The 22,500-nt window shown below is 38.3% G+C and overlaps 1 protein-coding gene across 1 annotated transcript in view; it reads left to right on the plus strand.

Moving 5' to 3' along the window:
• SLC25A13 (solute carrier family 25 member 13) overlaps positions 1 to 22,500 on the plus strand; it is a 142,308-nt gene that overhangs the window by 48,040 nt on the left and 71,768 nt on the right. Inside the window, exons 4-5 of the mRNA XM_075587293.1 lie at positions 5,590 to 5,705; positions 14,935 to 15,074. Coding sequence (XP_075443408.1) covers positions 5,590 to 5,705; positions 14,935 to 15,074 — 256 coding nt within the window. The remainder of the gene's footprint in view (positions 1 to 5,589; positions 5,706 to 14,934; positions 15,075 to 22,500) is intronic.

Here is a 22,500-nt window from a genome sequence, read left to right on the forward strand (position 1 = left end):
CAGGGAACGGTGACCCCCCCCCCCACCCCCCAATCTCAGTATATGATCCCCTCGGTAAAATAAAACTAGCTGTTTTGTACCCTGCTTGCACCCAGAAGTACAGGCGCTTCTGGGTCTTGCTCTAAACACACACACACACACACACAGACCTGCTCTCACACACCACCACCCTCCGCCCCCCAATATCGCCCTGTTTCGGGTCATTCCGTCTGCTGGGGATGATCACACATCGCCCAGCAGACGGAGGCGCGCACACCGCGTCGCAAAGCCCCCTGTGTTAACGCGGCCTTAGATTTCAGTAAGTCAGATCCACATTGGCTGCTTAGTTTAAATTTGAGGAGCAGAAATTGAAAATTGTGAGGATTGTTGGGAGAGGGTGGGGCTATAGTGTACTCTCACAATGAGGTCCATCTTTGTGGTTTGGGCTGCGTTTCGCTAATAAGTTAGTAGCACACACCACAAAGTAATCATTGAATGCATTTGCAATGTCAGTGGGATTTGTCAGAGTAATATCCTCCTTAATGATATTACTTGGTTGTTGATGGCTATAAGGCTGGAATATATTGGAGAGGGGGGGGGGGGGTGTATATTATATGTATATGCCTCCTCAGATGAAGGTGAAATGAAAGAAGTCTAATTGTTTTAGCATAGATTGCATCAAGGAAATGTTTCCAAAATTAGGGATTGAAGATGAAAAAGAAAAGTTTAAGGAACTGGATATGTGTATGAGGTTTTAATAAAAGGCAATGGGCCATCCCAGTAAATAGAATAATCTCAGAGCTGGTTAATGAGTGGAAAAATCTCAATAATTTTTTCTATCTCAAAAGCTTCTAGAAGATGTATAGTTTTAAAGAAAAAGATAGACACCCATGGGAACTGCCTCAAAAAATTATGTGGTCATTTTTAGACTGACCAGATAAACTACCATTCCATTGAACAATGTTTTGTCGTTTAAAGACCCAATGTACAAAAGGATCGACTGTCTGTGGTGAAACCAGAAATTTCGCTACAGCATGTTTGCTGCGTACAATCAAAATCTTGTTTTGAAGGCTGCAGAAAGCAATTGAAACGGGAACATCCATATTGTAGATCTTAAAGGATATCAGACCTTTAGACACGTAATATTTAATCTCTGATTCTTCAATAGATACCCAAAGACTTTTGTCAATATCTATACTTTCAGTGGTATCCAGAATGGCCCAACAAAGGACCCAGGTGAAATATCTGGTATGGCGGATCAGAATTAAAATCCTCAGAGAAATCCAGATAAACAGGGACAAAGATGTCTCAGCACCCCGTCTCCAGGATACTGAAGATCAAAGGGTCCCCACCTTTTAAGACTTGTTACCTTGGGGGCAGGTTGTTCTTCAAGCACAGAGGAAATGGAAATTGCAACAGATCGCTAGATACTACTTCACTGGCGTTTCATCAACAACATGCAGCAAAAATATTTTTTCTATTGGGGATGCCCAGAATCCACGAAACCTGTTCTTATACTGTAGTTCCGAAAAAAGAAGGAATGTTTCATAAGATACCAGATGAAGTATCTGAATGGTTACAACAAGCCAAAACGTTTCAAGATGGAATCCATCAAGTCTGTAATAACTTTGGTAATTTGGAAATAACAGGTGGATTAGCAATAGACATGAGTAAAGCGCATGTACCAATCTGGCCATGTCTTCAGAAGTATTCAGGATTCTGTATTCTAGGCTCCCGCTACCAATTCCAGGCTCTTTCCTCTATCCACAGTGCCAAGATCGTTGACCAATGTCTTCGTAGTCTTGGCAAACTCGAGAATTGGCACTGCAGCACACAGAGTGGATGTTCCCACTGCTGCAGAAACATGGAAGGTTTAGTATATTTAAAAACGAGCAACCTGGTTCAAAACAAGATTAGCAAAGGTGTTCTTGCCTGTGGCGTACCAAGACAAGATCAATCAACTTGCTAGCCAGTTTTGCCGTCAAGTCACCAGTAACCGCAAAACGACTGTCACTGTTGAAGCTAATGGTATCCACAGCAGATGTAGTGCCCTGAGCACAGTTCAATGGGCGCTTAAAAGTAACAAAGATGGACAGGAACTGAAAAATCTGTTGATCATTGCTTCCCATTCAGTGGGAAGTGATTACGACAGAATCCAGCCTAAATGGTTGTTTTTCGCCATAGAAACAAGGCTACCAACTTTTAAATGTATATATATTGGGGATAATGTAATGACAGACGATCTCTGCAGGAACCAGCTGGATCCAGAGAAAGGGTCACTATACCAACAAATATTTGAGATGTTGATAAGGAAATGGGAAAAGCTAGCGATAAATCACATGGTATTAAGGCACAACTACAAAGTACAGGTATTCTGTTCCAAGAAGAGGGACCACAGAGAAACATATGTGGGTGGATTGGCAATAACTTTTGAGGTTTACCGCTTGATATAAAAAACATTTCTAATGATCCTGATAATAAAGAAGATGGTCAGAAGGAGCAGACTTAATCTTAATAACTCCAGCACTGCCTTTAACAACTTGGTATCTGATAAGAATATCAATAAATTATCCATAGAATCTACCAATGACCGTGTATCTGCTTTCACAGAGACCAACCACTAATTCCAATCCAAGCATGTTGTCTCTCTTGGCATAGAGGTTGAACGGAATCTAATTGGCAGAAGCAGTTTCTCACCCAGGGTCATCCAGACACTTAGGCTGCGTCCATACTGCGCATGAGGCGCCAGCAAAAGGCTGTACCACTGAGGCAGACCATAGAGTACATGCGTGCGTGTTTTCAGCTAACAAAAACATTTGATTTTGTCGCGTGATGGCGTGTCACGTGGAAGCACATGCCTCCGACACGCCTCCCCGTCGGATCTCCCCTCCCTATCTCAAAGGCCACGGATCGCCTCTGGGCCAGGCGTGTGCAATGCCACGCACACGCCTACTATATTCGCGTCCTTATTTATTCAAGAAAGTCTAACTTCCAAAATCTACTACAGAATATGGGGAATTTGCAGCACTTGGTTAGCAGAAAGCCACAGACGGCAAGAGGAAGCATCAATCAAGAAACTTCTTATAGCAAGGTTTTGACACGGGTTTGAGTCAAAATTCCCCAAGAGTTCAGGTTTCTACACTAAAAGGGCTTTCACAAAGGCTGATTGCGGCAAACAACTACGTACAATTATTCATAAAGGCGAACGGCAGATTGAAGGCCAAAAGCAGAAATCCATTTCTATCATAGAACGTTAACCTCGGAAAGGTTTCACCACGATAGTTTCTGCCCTCAGGTACAGTAGATATTGCATCTAGGACAATTAGCATTAGGGGTTAAGGTTTTTAGGGCAAGGGGTGTGAGGGGGACGCCCAATTTTCTGGGAGGGGGGGGCGGCAGTTACAGAGGCTCTCTTGCCCAAGGCATTTAAATTAAATGCTGGGGAGCACGCACGAGGACTCTAACTTACCTTACCTGATCTCCGGTGGCTTCCAGCGTCACGTCGCCATGGTAATGCAGTATCAAATGACATCAGACGACGGATACCAGATAAGGATGGGGGGGGGCGTGAGCAGGGGGGGAGAGCAGGCAGGGGGGTGCAGACTGAAAAATTTGCACACCCCTGGGTTAGAGGATACATTACCTGCAGTGGAGAACTGTCCTGGCAGCCAAATGTTATGGTGGTGAAACAGCCATGGCTAATTGTCCTAGATGCATAAACCTGGTTTTATTGGCATTACAACTGGCCCCATTTATCATCTAAATTCTGTATCCATGAAGTGGCGTTCTCTCAAGGTCATCAACAATAACTTTAGTAAGAAGAGTTGGTGAATTAAACGCACACACTCCTGTGATTTGCCATGTTTTTCTATGCATCAAGACAAAATTCCATCATCAAAATGAAGGATGTTTCAAAGCTTAGTTCAAATCGGTAAATCCTACATACAGTACCATATCAACATAAAGGGAGACTACATACTTTGAATGTAGTGAAAGTGTTGAACGTAAATGTGGAAAGAACAGAAGTGATAAGGAAGTACTGTAAATGTAATGGATTCTCGCCACAAACTGGACGGAACAGCGAGGCCGAGGTGGGAAATATATACACCAACCTGCAGCCGCAAAGCCGCATCAGTGTGAGGTACTCGGATCGGGGTAGAAGAAGGCAGGATAGTCGTAGGCAAGCCGGGGTAGAGAGGTATGGGTCATAGAGGTCACTAGCCGGGTCGAGGGTTGGAGAGAGCGGAGTAGTCGAGAATAAGTCAGGGATAGGAGATAGCAATGATGTCGAAGGTAAACGAGGCACGGCAGAGTGCTTGTGACCAGTACACGTCACAAGGGTTTATGCTCCGCCAACTTCCTGGTGTAAGGGAGGAGCCTATAGAAGGTTAAGGTAGGTTAAGCCAATCTGGCGCCTGCCTGTTGTGCAGCCCAACAGGCGACTGGAGTTTGACGGGGGCAGAGCCTGCGTCCGATCCTCACAGTAAAGAGGGCTAATTATCCATTTTTTCTGGTTCTAACATAGCATCCAGACACATAACCGCAAGATAGATCAGTGATTTGAGAGCTTTTAGAGCTACTGTGCAGCAAATAAAACTATCACTTGTAAGCACATTCACGTCTCGGACAGGTCTGCAACCCTACTTTTCACCATTATCTCTTAGCATTCAATTCTTCGACTGCAGTCAGGGATTCTGGGTAATGACCTGCAAATGAGCACACAGTGTCACCTTTTAGAGCTACTGTAGGAACAAGAAAGGGCATTTAAGGATAAAGGCTCATTCAAAGTGGGTAATGGTGACAGCATTCCGGATAGGGAAGCAACAGGCAACTGCAGAGCAGTTATGCAAGGAAGCAACTTGGATATTGCTACACACATTTATCAAACAGATTAAACATGCATGCATCAGCAGACATTGGTTTTGGTAGGAAAATGCTTCAGGCTGTCAAGTAACTCATTCGCACCCTATTATCATACTTGGGACTGCTTCGGGATGTCCCTGTTGTAATGCACTGTCATGAAGGATGCAAAACAAAATATATATTTTTTTTCTCTCTCCATGACTGAACATTTACCTTCATATACTGTAGTCCTGTTACACGTCTGCTGACCGTGTGCTACCTGCAGTTAGGAGTGGCCTAATCATGCTAATGTATGGTCACTGAGAGACTAAAGAAAATAATTGATCTGTTAAAAAAAAAAAAAGGTGTACATTTCTTGATACTTGAACCGCAGGGCGTCCACCTCTCAGGCGTCAATCTCTTGTTTGTGTCTGGAGGAATATAGGGTTATTCAGCAATGATTTGGGAGGTGTTGCGTTATTCTGCAATATGCTGCTTAAGCCTAAATTTGGCTAAAGTAATTTTAGTTTTGGTTAAAATTCAGTGCACCTCATAGTTCATAATGTGAATGAGCATAACATGGCTTTTCTCCTTTTTTTTTTTTTTAAATGAATGGTTTTAATATTTCCTTTCGTTACATGAATATTTACAGTGACTAATATCAACTGTCTAGGTTATTTTCTTGTGTTATGCATTAGTTATTATCATTATTGAACAGTTTGTTTGCAAATTCATTACATTTTTGCTTTTTTTTTTTTTATGTTTCAGATTAATCTCATTCCAAGAATTTGTCGCGTTTGAGTCGGTCCTGTGCGCTCCAGATGCGTTATTCATGGTGGCGTTTCAGCTCTTTGACAAGACCGGGAAGGGAGAAGTAACTTTTGGTAAGATCTGTATTTGTTTTTACATATGGGCTTAAAGCTGCAGTTCAAGCTCCCGGGTTGTTTGTTTTTTAGTTGTTTTTTTTTTTTACCTCAATGGTTTCATGTGGGAAATCTCTACTTGCCTAAAGAACGGCACAGCTGCAGGTCAATTCGTTCTCCGTCTATTGATCGTCAAAGTTTGGCGACATCTTTAAATCTGGGGAATGTAAATGGTTGCTATAGTAACAAGCATGCTTGTTAAAATAGAATACAAGAAAATTGGTCTTTCAAAGTTGTTTTTTTTAAAACGGAAAATGGTAAAAGTATTTTTTCTTACTACAGAACTGATTTATTAAAAAAAAAAAAAACACACATGCGGGATATTGCTTGAACTGCAGCTTTAAGGAACACCGTATAGCTACTGTAGATCTAATATAAAAATACAACAAATATAGATGGTAATGAATTGAGGTTTGAAACAGTAATGTTTACATTGTGATTTATACCAGAGAGAATTTTCTGTAATGCTGTATATTATTGAATTGACAGATCACTCCTAACTTGTCTTCTGATTTTATAGTCTCCTGAATCAGTCATGCGATATCTGAGAATGTAGGACTGGTCTATGCAGCATAGAGCAGGGCTGGCCAACTCCAGTTAACCATGGCCACCAACAGGTCAGGTTTTCAAGATATCCCTGCTTCAGCACAGGTGATGCAGTCCTCGACTGAGCCACTGATTGAGATACCTGCGCTGAAGGACTGAGTTGGCCATATATAACTATACTGCTACTTAAAATCTATATATCTGATCTTAACTAAATTTATGTATTTGAAAATAAATTATGATTTCAGTATTGCAGATAAAAAAAAAATAGCTATGAACCTTATTCTGTATAGTCCAAAGTGAATAGGGATTTTTGTCTGAAAACTGTCTGTGCAGCCGCTTTGAACTATATAGAATTACTATATAGAATGATGTCACATATGTTTAATAAACATATACAATTTGTGATGTAATCACATTATATTAACCTTTGCGATTGCAGCATTTCAGTTATTGGTGGTATTTAATATATGCACTTTAACATATTTGTGTTATTTTATGTTAATTTAATGTGACCTCCATGAACTTGAATATTTGTTATGAAGAAACGTCTGAAAAGCTTTATGGTGCAGGTTTCCATGGTAACAGTCATTCCAAGGTAAGCGGCGATATCACGCCCTTTCCATCAGTTTCAGCATAAACCTGTCTGCATATGAATGTATATTTTACCTTTCCTGTTTTGTTAGACACACAATAGCGGTACCTTTCTGCACATCTTTTACTCTATAATAAACAGCTTTTTTGACCCAGAATTGCTGGAGTGCATATGATTGTCCCACAACATTGCTGTACCTCTGTAAGAGAGTATTGAGTACACCTTTCCGAGTCCGGATCGTGTCTGTTTGGTACTAGATATTAAGTTGCAGCAGCCACCGTGGGCTAGGGAGGTTTGCAAGCAGTTCTATTATTTGCACAACCTCGCTGGTCTCCAATAAAAATGTTTTCTAAATCCCATTTGCAGTCTGGTGGTAGGGACCCATGGCAATGATACAGTGAAGAAAAACTGTAAAATATCTATTAACTTTATCATTGTGATTAGTAGCTAAAAGTATGCAGTATTCATGAACTTGGGAAAGGACAATTCCCCCCTTGTATGGTTGTGACTTCCATGGAGTTAATGTTGTTTTTTTGTGTGCCTCTTCTTCCTTCCTTTTTTTTTCTTTTTTTTTCTTTCTTTTCTTGTTAAGCTATTTATTGTAATAATTTTCAAATCGGTTTCAGCGAAAAGGAGGCATGATACTAAAAAGAAGGAAGAGGTATAATGAGAAGGAGTGGCTCAGTGAGTAAAGACACTGACTAGTAGTGAGTTTGAAGCAGGTGAACCTGGTTTAATTCCCGTGTCGGCTGCTTGCGACCTTGGGCAAGTCACTTTATCTCCCTGTGCCTCAGGCACCAAAAACATAGATTGTAAGCTCTACGGGGTGGGGACCTGTGTCTGCAAAATGTCTCTGTAAAGCGCTACGTAAAACTAGCAGCGCTATACAAGAACAAACAATTAATTGACACACTAACATTTCAATACATTTTAATACAATCTGTTTATATAAGTCATGAAAATACACTAATATACTCCAATCTCTCCTGGAATCCAGTTGAGTACCATCTTTGTCCAACAATGATAATTTCTTGTTGTGATATGTTTGGCCCACTGCCATTTTAATTTCTTAATTCTTGTGAGGATGTCTCAGACTTGTTTTGGTTTGAAACCGTTGCATTCTTTTTCCTGTCTCTTCGGGTAATTCCCAGCATACAACTTTCCATATTTCTTTGTGATGTCTGAAGCGTCTAAATTGTGTTCGCATTTAGGTCCAAGTTTCACATCTATACATGAGCATGGACAGAATTCACTGGTCAAAAACTTTGCTCTTGAGGCACAGTGGAAGGTTCTCTTGAAAGATTCTTTTTGTCTTACAAATGTGCTCGATCCCATTTCATTCTCCTATTGATTTAATTAAAAAGGTTTTATCCATGATATTCCGGCCAAGGTAGATACTGTATAGCCTTTGACGACTTCTAGTTCTATTCCATTTATTTGCAGACTTGACATATTATTTGAACATTTACTTTAGTCTTGCTGAGATTCATGAGGACCCACATCCTTACTTGCTTCAGCGAGTTCTCTAATTTGTTGCTGGAGGACTTCTGGACTTGTGGCAAAAATAACAATGTCATCTACAATTCGTAGGCGACACAAATGTTCACCGTTGATTTTAATTCCTTTTTCTTTCCCATATAATGTCTTGAACAGTTTTTTTTGTGTTGCTGTGAAAAGCTTTGGGAGCATGGTGTCTCCCTGCTGATCCTTATCTTGCTTGTATCTTCATGTAATCTAATGATTGATGTGGCATTCTCGTAAATGTTCTTTGATTTTAGTGTACGGTTCTTCAACACTTTGTTAATGCACCTAGGAACTCTGAGGTGTAGACATCAAACGCTATTTTGTAATTTATGATTCCTAAGTAGAGTGGTAGATCGTTTTAATTACTTTGGGAAATCACTTTTTGTATGACTTGGATGTGGTTCATTTGTGTCTCCACTCCGAAATCCCACTTGTTCTCTAGGCTTGGAGAAGTCCCATGGTCTGTGCAGCCAATTTAGTTAGTATCTTCCTAAAAATCTTGTATGTGATTGGACTGATTGGTCTGTATTTCTTGAGGTGTTCTCCTTTCTTGTGAATGAGGACAATTATGGCTTTACTTCATTGTTCTGGAATTTTACTGTTCATCATGCAGCATGTTAAGAATTTTTCAAGGATTTTTTTCTACATCCCTAAATTCTTTCAAGGTTTCAGTTGTACTTTCATATTCCCTTGGAGACTTCCCATTCTTTGTGGATTTTATTGCTTTTGCCACTACTTCTGCAAGGATGCCTGGTCCAAAATTGGTGGTTTCTTGTACCCTGCTGAATTGTGCGCTGAGTTCACATACACTTTCATGTAGAAGTCCTCCACTCTCTTTATGATAAGTACACAGTCCATTTTTTATTGCTGATCCATAGTCTTGTTTGAGTGCAATGATTTGGAATAAAACGGTTCTGGGAAAAAGACATTTCACCAATGAGAACCAGGTCTATGGATCCATCCAGGAGATGGACACAAATGACTGGGGGGAAGGTTGAAAGCCTCTTCAACTGGAAGTTGAGAAGGAAAAAAAAAAGAGGAAACAGATGGAAGTCGGACATCTTTGGCAAAGATACTGGTGCGCAGGCCAGCCGATCAACAGGACAATGTTGTTCTGGGGAGGGAGATGTGTGACAGTCACAGTCTCTTTAGGCTAGAGAGCTTGCATTACATTAAATTCCTCTGTAGGAGCTTGTTTCAACTAATTAAGCAGACTGGACTCCTAAATGAACAGAGATTTAAAAGGCAGGCACAGAGAGAGACTTTTCACCAACCAGGAGGACACTGACTAGTCTGGTCCCCAGGCCTGCAGTGAGCAAGGTCTTGGGATCTTCTGGGAATCACACCCAGGAAACCGAATCACAATGGGCGTGAAACCACAGGACGTCTACCCTCCAAGGAACCAGCGTTCCAGACCTGATGAGGAAGCAGAGCTCTGACGTGCCCAGAGGGATTGCCTGGTCTCGCTTGGGAGGTTCCCATCTAAAGCTAAGAACTTTATATTTTATTCCAGACAACAGAAGTTGGTTTAAGTCTGGAACTAGGCTAGCTACCCAGGTGGATAGCTAGGGCTATGCTGTGAGCCAGTCTCCCAACTGAAATAGATTTTTGTTTTATTATTTGGTTTTCCTTAAAGGTACCTATTTGTTTGGCTGTGGAAAATATACCACTGAGGGTTTAAAGCCTAAAAACATACCGTTTGGACTCTTACTGACCCTACCGTGAGGCTGTCCTGCAACAATACATACACAAATACACTATCTTCCACGTGTTGATGACAGTAACACTGCCCAGTCCTCATTAACACTGCCCAGTCCTCTTTTTAGTGGGCACCTCCCAGGTCAGGAATTCATTGCTTAGGCAGAAGAAGATGGGGACAAGCAGTTGACTGTGCAAAGGAGGAAATTGTTTTAAAAAGGAAGGAATGGACAAAGTATTTTGAGTTTGAAAAAATTAAAATGAAATACATTGTAGAGGTAGTCAGACTAAAGGCAGGTATCAGTAAAATCTTAGTTTATTTTTCACATTTTTTTTAAAATCAATATGCTTAGAAAAAGAGGGTAAAAAGCTTAAAATAAAATGGGCTTAAGACGGACAGACTCCATAGGATAAATTGTTGTTACATACTGTACCATCAATTCCACTAGAGGTCCAAAGACTTCCACCAAAACGTGTGTATTTGTAAAACATATAAATGTCTACAAATGGCAGTGTTAACATTATATAACACCGTTTCAGTTTGCTCTGCCAGTGCCCTTTCAATGAATACTTTGTGTAGAAAACCTTCTCAAAATTGTTTCTCCAATTCCTGTGTGTGTATAAGTCAAACCAGTCAGTGTCAAATGATCTGTCACTTTGAATCTAAGAACACTAGGGCAATTATGTTGGCCGTATACAAAATTGAGCTTCCCACACAAAGTTTTATGAATGCTTGGAAATTGTATCTAAAGTACAGTGTTCGTGTAAATAAGAGACACTAATTGCCTTTGTTTTTACAGCACAACTTTAGATATATACATTTTATTTTAATGGAGCATGTTTAAAATGTGTGTGTATACATCCCTTTTGTTATGGAAAAATCCAAAGGTATTTATTAATACAAGGGTGCACAAGATTTTCTGGGGGGGGATGCGGGGCCTCTTGTGTGCAATATTTTCTGGGGAGGGGGGGGCGTGGCGCTTACAGAGGTCCGGCGCTCTTCCCCAAAGCATTTATATTATATGCCGGGGGAAAACGTGAGGCCTCTTTAAGCTCCCTTACCTTTTCTCTGACGCCTTTGGGCGACGCGTCGCCATGCCAATGTGACATCACGTGACCCAGCTGTGTCATTTGATGCCGGAGACGAGGTAAGGTAAGGAGGGGAGGGAGAGAAGCAGACAGGGCAACACAAACTAAAAAGTTTGTGCACCCCTGTACTAATACATCAACGTTTTGAACCCCCTCAGGACTTTCTCAAGTCCTGAATTTACATTTCTTAACCCTTTTGATGAGGTCACAGGCTTTTGTTTGGTGCAGAACCCATTCATTGTTTTTCGTGTCTCCGAGTAATACCCAGCATACATCTCTCCTTATCTTTTTGAGTTGTCCGAAGCTTCTAAATTATCTGTGCATTTAGGGTCCAAGAGTTTTCACAACCATACGTAAGCACAAGCAAAAAAACATTTCCTTTTGAGACCCTATGGAAAAGGTGCCTTTGAAAGATTGTCTTGTTTCTTCAAATGGAATGCATCCTGTCTTCATTCTTCTATTGATTTCATAATGTCATTTGCAAATTGTAGGTGACACAAATATTCACCATTGATTTTGATTCCTTTTTAATCACCTTTTCTAATGTCTTGAACAATTCTTCAAGTGTTGCAGTGGAAAGCTTTGGTAACATGGTGTCTCCCTGCCACACTCCCTTGCTGATCCTTATCTGTCTCGTATCTTCATGCAACCTAATGCTTGATATGGAATTCTTGTAAATGTTCTGTATAATATAAATGTACGCGTCTTCAACACTAATCCTACAAATCCTAATCTGAATGGTAGACCGCATTCATTACTTCTGGAAATAACTTTTTGCACAAGTTGATTGTGGTCAGTTGTGTTGACTACGAAATCCCGATTGATGTCTAGGCTGGGCAAAGTCCATGGTATATTGCAGCCACTTTAGCGAGCATCTTTGTTACATTTTTGTAAGTGATTGGAAATAGATGTATTTATCTGTAGTTCTTGAGGTCGTCTTTGTCTCCTTTCTTGTGAAAGAGGATAACTATGTTATTGTTCTGAAAATGTTGCTGTTCTTCAAGCATGTCAAGAGATTTGCCAGGATTTTCTCTACTTCCCCAGCTTCTTTCAATATTTCAGTTGTAATTCTATCTTCAAGAAAAGAGTGTAAAAGGCGCTCCTATATTTGGAGTGTATCGTGAATAATAAAAGTAAATACTTCAAATAGTTGTAGTGTGATCTACAAGTGCTAGAGTGATATAATTATAATTACATCCAGTGAACAAATATCAATGCAGTATGAAGGATTGCACAAACAAGTTGAGGGCTCAGTGATAATAGTGAAACATAAATTGCAGCTCAAAACCCTATGAAGGATGGTCCAAGATCCTCATCAGTAGAATAATATAGGACAATTTTGGGGAGCGCAAGTGTCACCATAAATAGAACATAGTACAATACGTCTTAAGGCAGCAATTAATTCACTGTAGATAATCTATGAGATGGGGACTCACATTTCCTTAGCAAAAAAAAAAAAAAGCATTTCCCAAAACTCTGTTTAGAATTTAGCAGGTTCCAGCTAGGTGGGTCTTAGCCTGGAATCTCTTATGTTTGGAGGTCTGGTGGTTCGTCAGTGGTGTAGTGCTCTCAAGATAAACAGAGGCAAAACATAGTGCGATCTGTACCAGTATAATTTATATAAACAACGGTTTAAAATGTAGACTTGCATAGTATCAGGTCAGAACTAGCATGTAGAACTAAAGTTGTTCGGACTCCATGTTCCCACTGCCGTCCGGGATCTGGCATCTCGCTGCCTGCGACACTTCCGATGAGCAGCTGGTAGAGCGGAGACAGAATACGATGTGGATCACTCGGTCAGACTGTGGCTGATTTCTGACAGGCACTGATGTTGACAACGCGTTTCACCCAGGATTGGCTTTGTCAGGAATCCTGACTCCACCAACATTTTCGCTACGTAATTCTAATCCCTTGGGCCTTCCCATTTTTCATGGATTTTATTGCCTTTGGCACACTTCTCCATGTTGCTCCAACAAATGTTCTGATTTTATCCTTCAGTCTTACTTTTGGTTGGCTTAGTGATTTTTTTTTAATATATATATATATATATATATATATATATCTATATATCTATATGAATCCAGTAGAGTACCGTCCCTATCCAACGATGATCATTTCATCTAGTGATATCACTTGAGTGAAGGAATTAAAATGGCAGTGGGCTAGACCTATGTCTGGCCCCCTGCCATTTTAATTCCTTCACCCATGTGATGTCACTGATTTTTTTTTTTTTTTTTTTTTTTTTTTGTTCTCCAAATACATTGTCTTTTTCAGGTCTCTGTGTAGTACCCAGCATACAACTCTCCATACTTGTCTGAAACTTCTGAATTATCTTTTCTTTTTGTGTCCCAAGTTTTACATCCATATGAGAGCACAGGCAGGATCCACTGGTGAAACACTTTCTTTTAGAGGCACTGTGGAAGGTTCCCTTTTTATGTACCTCCCCAAACACACTTTTATGCAATATGCAGAGAAATACCTGTGCACAAAAAGGAACTCCTCTGAGACACCTGGGAAATATGCTAATTTGAATAAACTTTGCATCTCCAAATTAACAAATTTCCTAGTATCTCAGGTGTCCATTTTTATGCACAGGTATCTCTCCATGCATTGTATAAAGATGTGCTTGCTTAAATCGAGTCTCTCCCCCTTTTCCCCATGGGAGCTTAGTGCATCTGGGGCATAGTCTCCGAGTTCTATTTCATGTATCTGAATCTTTGTAGAGTTGACCCATTTGTTGAACATCACTTTGGTCTTGATGAGATTCAAATGGGGCCCCACCTTCTTACTTGTTTAGGTGAGTGCGCTGATTCGATGTTGGAAGCCTTCTAGACTTGTGGCAAAAATAACAATGTTATCTGCAAATCGTATATATACACACACACACATTATTGTTACATGGCATAGTGGCCCTCTAACTCCCTAATAAAAAACAATAGGTAGCGCTAATAACAATAATGTAAAAATATATATATTGTAAAAAATATATTAATAAAGTAAAGCAGCCTCGATACACCTCTGACTCCCAGTCAGACAAGAGCAATGGTACTGAAATGGTATCAATGGCGCTAAACAAATATGTATAAATAAATAAATATACAACCGGATGATGATAGGATAATTCAATGATGATCTCAGCAGACGGATCTAACTCCCTATTGTAGCATTTAAAAATATATATAAAAAAAGCAGGCTCTGGCTCTTGAGCCCTGCCTCTCTCTAGCAGTGCACCAATTGTATCTAGTAACTGCCTGGTCACATGATCTTCCACACAGAACTTTGCATTTTGAGTACAGTGATTTAATGAACCCCTGAAACGAATCTTTGCCGATCGATCACAGGAGAATGGATCGATCGAAAACTTAGCTAATCATTTGTCAGTGTGCAGATTGTATTGATGCACACATTGCAGCTTTAATAGGGTCTGGAGCAGGTTCCCATGGATAACATTTTTTTCCAGTGATGAGTTCCAGTCTGTGCATTGTTGAATATGATGCATTGTCATTTTTATGAAGATAAATATATAGTTCATAAATGTATTCTACATAACAAAAATCTAGCACTTAATACACCACAAATCATCATGTTTATAGTGCAGATACAAGCAATCTGTTTGTTTAGGTAGGAAAATAATACTTTTTTAAATGTATTTTTTATTAATCTGTGAAACATACGTTACATTTAGATTGTATAACTGATTTAAAAAAAAAAAAATTTTTTTTTTTTACCCATTTACAGGAGATGTTAAACAAGTTTTTTGTCAAACCACTATTCATCAGCGCATTCCATTTAACTGGGATTGTGAATTTATACAGCTGCACTTTGGAAAAGATCGGAAAAGGCTTCTAACCTACGCTGAATTTACCCAGTTTCTCCTGGTGAGTATTTCCAGACAACATGCTGTTGGATACTCCTCAAAAGACGAAAGCAAAAATCAGAACAAAAAAATAAATAAGACATGATTGTTGCATTCTAATGGCTGTGAAACAGTAATTTGAGTAGTCGGGAACACAAAGCCTCACGTGATCTACTGTATAGACTTATAAAACTATTGTAATGAGTAAATATTTTATATAGATAGATAATATAATTTATATATACACATACACACCACATATGCTGTGTGTGTGTGTGTGTACGTACAACAAAAGATATGTGGGCAAAACACGCCGAAAACAAAGACGTATCCTAGAACATGTCGGTTGTATTAGAAATAAGGTAGCTACACCAGTTCTAGACATGTAAACAAGATGCATGGTGGCAACTTGAAGGTACTCAAGCTTACTGGTATTGATCATATCAATCAGTACAGTATAGGAGAAGATTGACTGGGACAAAAAGTTGTTAAAATGGGAGTTGACATGAATCCATAATTTGATAACCTTGAGCCCAAGGGGCATTTACGAAGGCTTTGTATTCTCCCCATTTATTTAGGAATACTTTTCATTTCTGATAAAAATACACAAATTTAAATTAACAATATAGATCTAAATGCATCATTCTAAAGGAGAATAATAATCATATGTTTTATGACTGTGAATTATGAAAGATCTCAATAGTCCCACGAATATGACAACCCTATTAGGTTATTGGAGAGACACAAAGGAATGTGATGTATATGAACAGCTGTGTAAATGTGAAGAAATCACAAACATTGAAACAATAAAATATATACCTTCATGCAAATGTATTCAATGGTAGCTGGAGGATAATGATTGGAAACAACTAGCTCCTTATCCAAACAAGAGTAAATAAGAATGAAACATTGGTGAATAATTCATTTATTTACACCACATAATAATACATAAAATAAATTTAAGTTATGTTTTGATTGGATAATTTTGTCCATCCTAATGTAGATGTGAATAGGTGTGATTAATGTATAACATACAAATGATACCTGAGGATTACAACGAGGCATCACCACCATGGTAATATAATGTATTTAATTTCCTCTGATCTGCTTCTGTTCAGCCATGAAGAAGAATGATGAGTCATGCGAAACACGTGTCGGTTTTTAATGACATCACTCGTCGGTAGAGCATGGGTGCAAGATGGAGATTTGAGAGGAGGCACTATATTATAAATGAATATCTCCTGTCCAGATAGAATTGGATAACTATACTGTACTTGTCCACTAGCTTGGGGTAGTGAACACCGGGGATGCAAGTCTTTAGGCACCCCAATCTCCACCTTACAGCCGACGACTGGTCATCTGACCTAGGCACATAGATTAGTATTCCAACAAGGCATTTTCTTACCTGCTCATAGCCTCTGGCTAAATATTTAAGGGGCTCACTTTTATTACATCTAATACTAAAGTGGTTGTGTATGCATCAACAGTATATGTGGGAATAACATAGTTCTCCTGAACTAAAGGAGTGTTGTGAACCTTTCTCACACGCTCTTCATGTTACAGTGCGGTCACTTACAACTAATTGAGAAAACAGGATAAAGCTGCGCTAACCTCTACACTTGTAAAATCACAATATAACAATGAAAAACCTTAGATGTGAATAATATCAACATATAAGGGGCTGCCTAGCAGACAACACCTGACCCCCTGGTCAGACCAAAGAACAGAAAAAGAGATATTGTCTTGGAAGGCGCCTGTTCAATAAAAGGATATGTGGAAAACCAAGCCTGTTGGATGATCAGAGACTGGCATCAATGGATGAAGATGTGCTTAAAAAAAGAGAAAAGCACAAAACATAGCATAATACTGTATGGTATGGACTAACAACATATACACGAACTACATATAAATATAAATGACAATCAGCTGAGAGATAAAAAGGTGAAAGCTACAAGATATAAACATTTAATAAAATCTATATTAATATATCATATATTGTGACATGGAACATATGAAAAATAAAAAATAAAATAAAATGATTTGGACAATGATAAGATCAGGTAGACACACTGCCACGATGGTGAGGATAGTTGAAATGCCCACTCACCAGACGGATGATATAAGCAGGCAGTGGATAAATTTGAGAGTATCCCCTCTCTTGAAGTGAAGCTGCCACTGCTCCGGAACTTCTCCCAGTATGGGGGGTACACGCACCAGACGGCGCGAGGATCGATTGCCCCACTCGATACACCAGGATGACCGCACAGCTACTTCCGGATCAGCCAGCAGATTCACACGGTCCTTCAGTGTGCAGCTACAGCTTGCAAACGCTGATTCGCCACCAATGCCGCAGAGGGGGATAGGAATGGATGTCAACCAGTGGATCAGTTGTGTCTCCTTTGCCGCCCTACGCGTTTCGAAAGCGAGGCTGCTTTCTTCTTCAGGGGTTATGTTAATTGTGTCCTCAAGTGTCCATTAAATAAAGAAACAGATAATTGATGAGCTTTCACCTGTGGTTTCCTGCTCATGCGCAAACGGACTGAACTGTCAAAGGTCACGGTGTGGTATGTTGCACATGCGCATAGGTAGTCCTTAGCAATAGTAATCATATTAGTAACATTGACAATCTCAGCTGATACAATAAAACAAGGCATACATAGCTAATGTATACAGTTAAAAGGGATATTAGTGATTGAATATCTATTAGAGTATCTTTATATAGTTTAATAAAAATGTTTAAAATAAACGTGTATATGTGCATGTGTGATATGCTAATGTGAAACTTATAATATTATGTGAATTATTATAACTAAAAAATAATAAAAAATAAGAAATAATAATTATGAAGTGCTGTGCATAAAAGTGATATTTAAATAATATTAGTGGTTATACCCTATACAATATGTGATGTGTATAATTGAGTAATGAGTGCTTGTGTTATTAGAAATTTAATAATTAATTATTTGTGTGTGTTATATAAGTGTAGTAATGGTGTGATACATTATTAGTGTGATATTGTGCATTTAACATTTAAAAAACATGCAGTAAATGACAGTATATAATATCATTATATTTGTTTAGCCTGACGCTTTAAACAGTGTTTCAATCTCCCAAATATGCAAAGGGTTATCATAAAATACACAAACATGAAAGACCAATATTTAGCTAAATAGCAATATAAATACCGTACTGCCTTAATCTTAAGGAAACAGTGCGGAATTAACCAACCAGAAACGCCTTTACGTCAAAGTCCATGTTGAGACCTAAAGGGGAGAGTGTGCGTAATTCATAACTCCAAAAGGATTCCCTCCTACCCAATAGGCTCACTACGTTACCTCCTCTCCAATTTGGAGTGATAATTTCAATGGCATTGCATTTTAATCCCATGGGATTTTGTCCGTGCACTAGAAGAAAATGATTTGATACATTATGTGTAGTTAAACCTTTTTTAATATTATATATATATGTTCATATAAGTGTCTTTTGACTGATCTTGTGGTCATACCTACATACTGCGGACCACAGGGACATTCAAGCAAGTAAATGACATATGAGCTATTGCAAGTAATATGTTGTTTAATATTATAATTTTTTAAGGTGATATTCGATACAAATGTTGATTTTTTTCGTGGTATATTTACAAGCTGTACATCTGTTGCAAGGAAAGTATCCCCCACATGAAGTGATCTTACGATGAATTGATTGCAGAGATGGGCAGCTTGGGGCCAACTTTCTTCCTATGTTCGGTGCTTTTGTGAATATGATCTGTGGGTGTTCGGGTAATATGCTCTCTAATTCCTTATCTTTTTGTAAGATCGGCCAATATTTTTTAAAGATTTTACGTATGTTGGGTGCCATTTGGTTAAATTGAGTTATAAATGCCAAATTAGATGTATTGTTAATTTTCTTCTTTTTATATTGCAAAAGATTAGATCTGTCCATCGCAGCTACTTCTGTTATTATGTTATCCAGATCTCGTGGGGGATACTTCCTATCTATGAATTTGTTTTTAAGATCTTCAGCTTGAATATTAAAAGTTTCCACATTTGAACTATTTCTTTTTAGTCTGATAAATTGACCTTTTGGTATATTTTTAACCCATGTTGGGTTATGGTGACTGTGTGCATGTAAATAATTGTTTGATTGAACTGGTTTAAAATAAGTGCTCGTGTGTATACAATTGTTTTTGGCTGATATGACTAAATCTAAATATTCAATTATTACTAACTACAAAAGTGAATTTGAGGTTATAAATGTTATCATTCATGTATGATTTAAATTCTTCCAACTGTGATAAAGTGCCGGACCAAATAAAAATAATATCAGCAATGTAGCGCCGCCAGAGCACCAAATATGCACCGTATGGACAGCCGAACCAGATATGGTTTTGTTCCCAGCTGCCCATAAATAAGTTGGCATAGCTTGGTGCAAACTTGGGCCCATGGCATATTTATGGGCAGCTGGGAACAAAAGACGCTTATATGAACATATATATAATATTAAAAAAAGGTTTAACTACACATAATGTATCAAATCATTTTCTTCTAGTGCACGGACAAAATCCCATAGGATTAAAATGCATTGCCATTGAAATTATCACTCCAAATTGGAGAGGAGGTAACGTAGTGAGCCTATTGGGTAGGAGGGAATCCTTTTGGATTTATGAATTACGCACACTCTCCCCTTTAGGTCTTAACATGGACTTTGACTTAAAGGCGTTTTTGGTTGGTTAATTCAGCACTGTTTCCTTAAGATTAAGGCAGTACAGTATTTATATTGCTATTTAGCTAAATATTGGTCTTTCATGTTTGTTTATTTTATGATAACCTTTTTGCATATTTGGGAGATTGAAACACTGTTTAAAGCATCAGGTTAAACAAATATAATGATATTATATACTGTCATTTACTGCATGTTTTTTAAATGTTAAATGCACAATATCACACTAATAATGTATCACACCATTACTACACTTATATAATACACACAAATAACTAATTATTAAATTTCTAATAACACAAGCACTCATCACTCAATTATACACATCACATATTGTATAGGGTATAACCATATATATTTTAAATATCACTTTTATGCACAGCACTTCATAATTATTATTTATTATTTTTTAGTTATAATAATTCACATAATATTATAAGTTTCACATTAGCATATCACACATGCACATATACACGTTTATTTTAAACATTTTATTAAACTATATAAAGATACTCTAATAGATATTCAATCACTAATATCCCTTTTTACTGTATACATTAGCTATGTATGCCTTGTTTTATTGTATCAGCTGAGATTGTCAATGTTACTAATATGATTACTATTGCTAAGGACTACCTATGCGCATGTGCAACATACCACAGCGTGACCTTTGACTGTTCAGTCCGTTTGCGCATGAGCAGGAAACCACAGGTGAAAGCTCATCAATTAACTGTTTCTTTATTTAATGGACACTTGAGGACACAATTAACATAACCCCTGAGGAAGAAAGCAGCCTCGCTTTCGAAACGCGTAGGGCGGCAAAGGAGACACAACTGATCCACTGGTTGACATCCATTCCTATCCCCCTCTGCGGCATTGGTGGCGAATCAGCGTTTGCAAGCTGTAGCTGCACACTGAAGGGCCGTGTGAATCTGCTGGCTGATCCGGAAGTAGCTGTGCGGTTATCCTGGTGTATCGAGTGGGGCAATCGATCCTCGCGCCGTCTGGTGCGTGTACCCCCCATACTGGGAGAAGTTCCGGAGCAGTGGCAGCTTCACTTCAAGAGAGGGGATACTCTCAAATGTATCCACTGCCTGCTTATATCATCCGTCTGGTGAGTGGGCATTTCAACTATCCTCACCATCGTGAGTGTGTCTATCTGATCTTATCATTGTCCAAATCATTTTATTTTATTTTTTATTTTTCATATGTTCCATGTCACAATATATGATATATTAATATAGATTTTATTAAATGTTTATATCTTGTAGCTTTCACCTTTTTATCTCTCAGCTGATTGTCATTTTATATGTAGTTCGTGTATATGTTGTTAGTCGATACCATACAGTATTATGCTATGTTTTGTGCTTTTCTCTTTTTTTAAGCACATCTTCATCCATTGATGCCAGTCTCTGATCATCCAACAGGCTTGGTTTTCCACATATCCTTTTATTGAACAGGCGCCTTCTAATACAATACCCCTCACTTACAACTAATTGTTACTAGCCTATATTCAGTATGAACATCAAAGGTTATACTTTTAGAATTAATCTGTGCACCCATGTCTACTACTGCTTGAATTTAAGGCTCCCAATACCACTTGTTATCGGCTCTTCTGCCTCTCAATCTCAAATTTACATCCAACATTGAGTCAGTGACATTTTAAATGAATACTGACATCCTTCTTACCAATATTTAACTCACCTTTTTTCTTGTGTTTGGTCACATCTTTAGTTTTTAGTTTTCTAATTAAAGTGATAAATATATATATTTTCATCCCCTCCTGAATTATTGGAATCTTTTTGTGTATTATCTTCATAGAAGGTGTGTATTAAAAGGATTTATTGAGTCTTGTATGTATTTTAAATCTAGTAAAAGTACATTTTTTTTGTTTCACACGTTTTTATTGTTTTTTTGTGGTATCACATTAAGACTTTGAAACAAGAAGAACAATGTACTTAGATTTCGTCCAAACAGTACTATCTTTCTTGGTAATTAAACAGATATTCTGGTCATAAGGTCTTAAGACATTTTTATACAGTTGATACCATCATGTCATAGTGATTATAGTGCAACATTGGAGGGTTTTGTTGTTCTAGTATTTGATTTTGATATCTAATAGAGAAGGAATAGGCATAAAGCCAAAAAACGCTGCACCACAAAATTGAAAGAGCGAAAAGGGTGATAATAAACTATTTATTATGCCAAAAATAGGAAAGGGTTACACTGATACGTTTCGCCCAAACTGGCTTTATCAAAGTGCCAGATTTTGATATCTGTTGGTTTTTGCTGGATATACTGGAGTTCCTGTTTGAATTTGTGTTGACATACTGTACTGTAGCCGATTATATCCAAACCCTTTTTCGTCAACCATAATACATTGTTACAATAAGGGAGATGGGACCTTAGTATTTTTAACTTCCTTTTTGAAGGAAAAAAAAGGTGGAAATGGTAAAAGTATGCAATTTTTAACATAAAAATGGTGGAAATGTTTGCAAATTAGTAGGCTCTTTTTCTGACATTTAAAAATGGTTCACTTGGATTACTATGTACAGTATATTAACATGTAACTATAACATGTTTTCTTTGATATCCAGTGACATCATTCAATTGCTTAAGTCATCTAAGGTATTGAAGTGTTTTATATGTTTTGTACATGATTTATACTCCTGTTTCCGTGTCTAGACCTTGAACCCAAGGCAGCAGGAGGAGTCATATCTGTAAATTCC

This window comes from Ascaphus truei, chromosome 2 (assembly GCF_040206685.1).
Source record: "Ascaphus truei isolate aAscTru1 chromosome 2, aAscTru1.hap1, whole genome shotgun sequence".
NCBI classification, from domain to species: domain Eukaryota; kingdom Metazoa; phylum Chordata; class Amphibia; order Anura; family Ascaphidae; genus Ascaphus; species Ascaphus truei.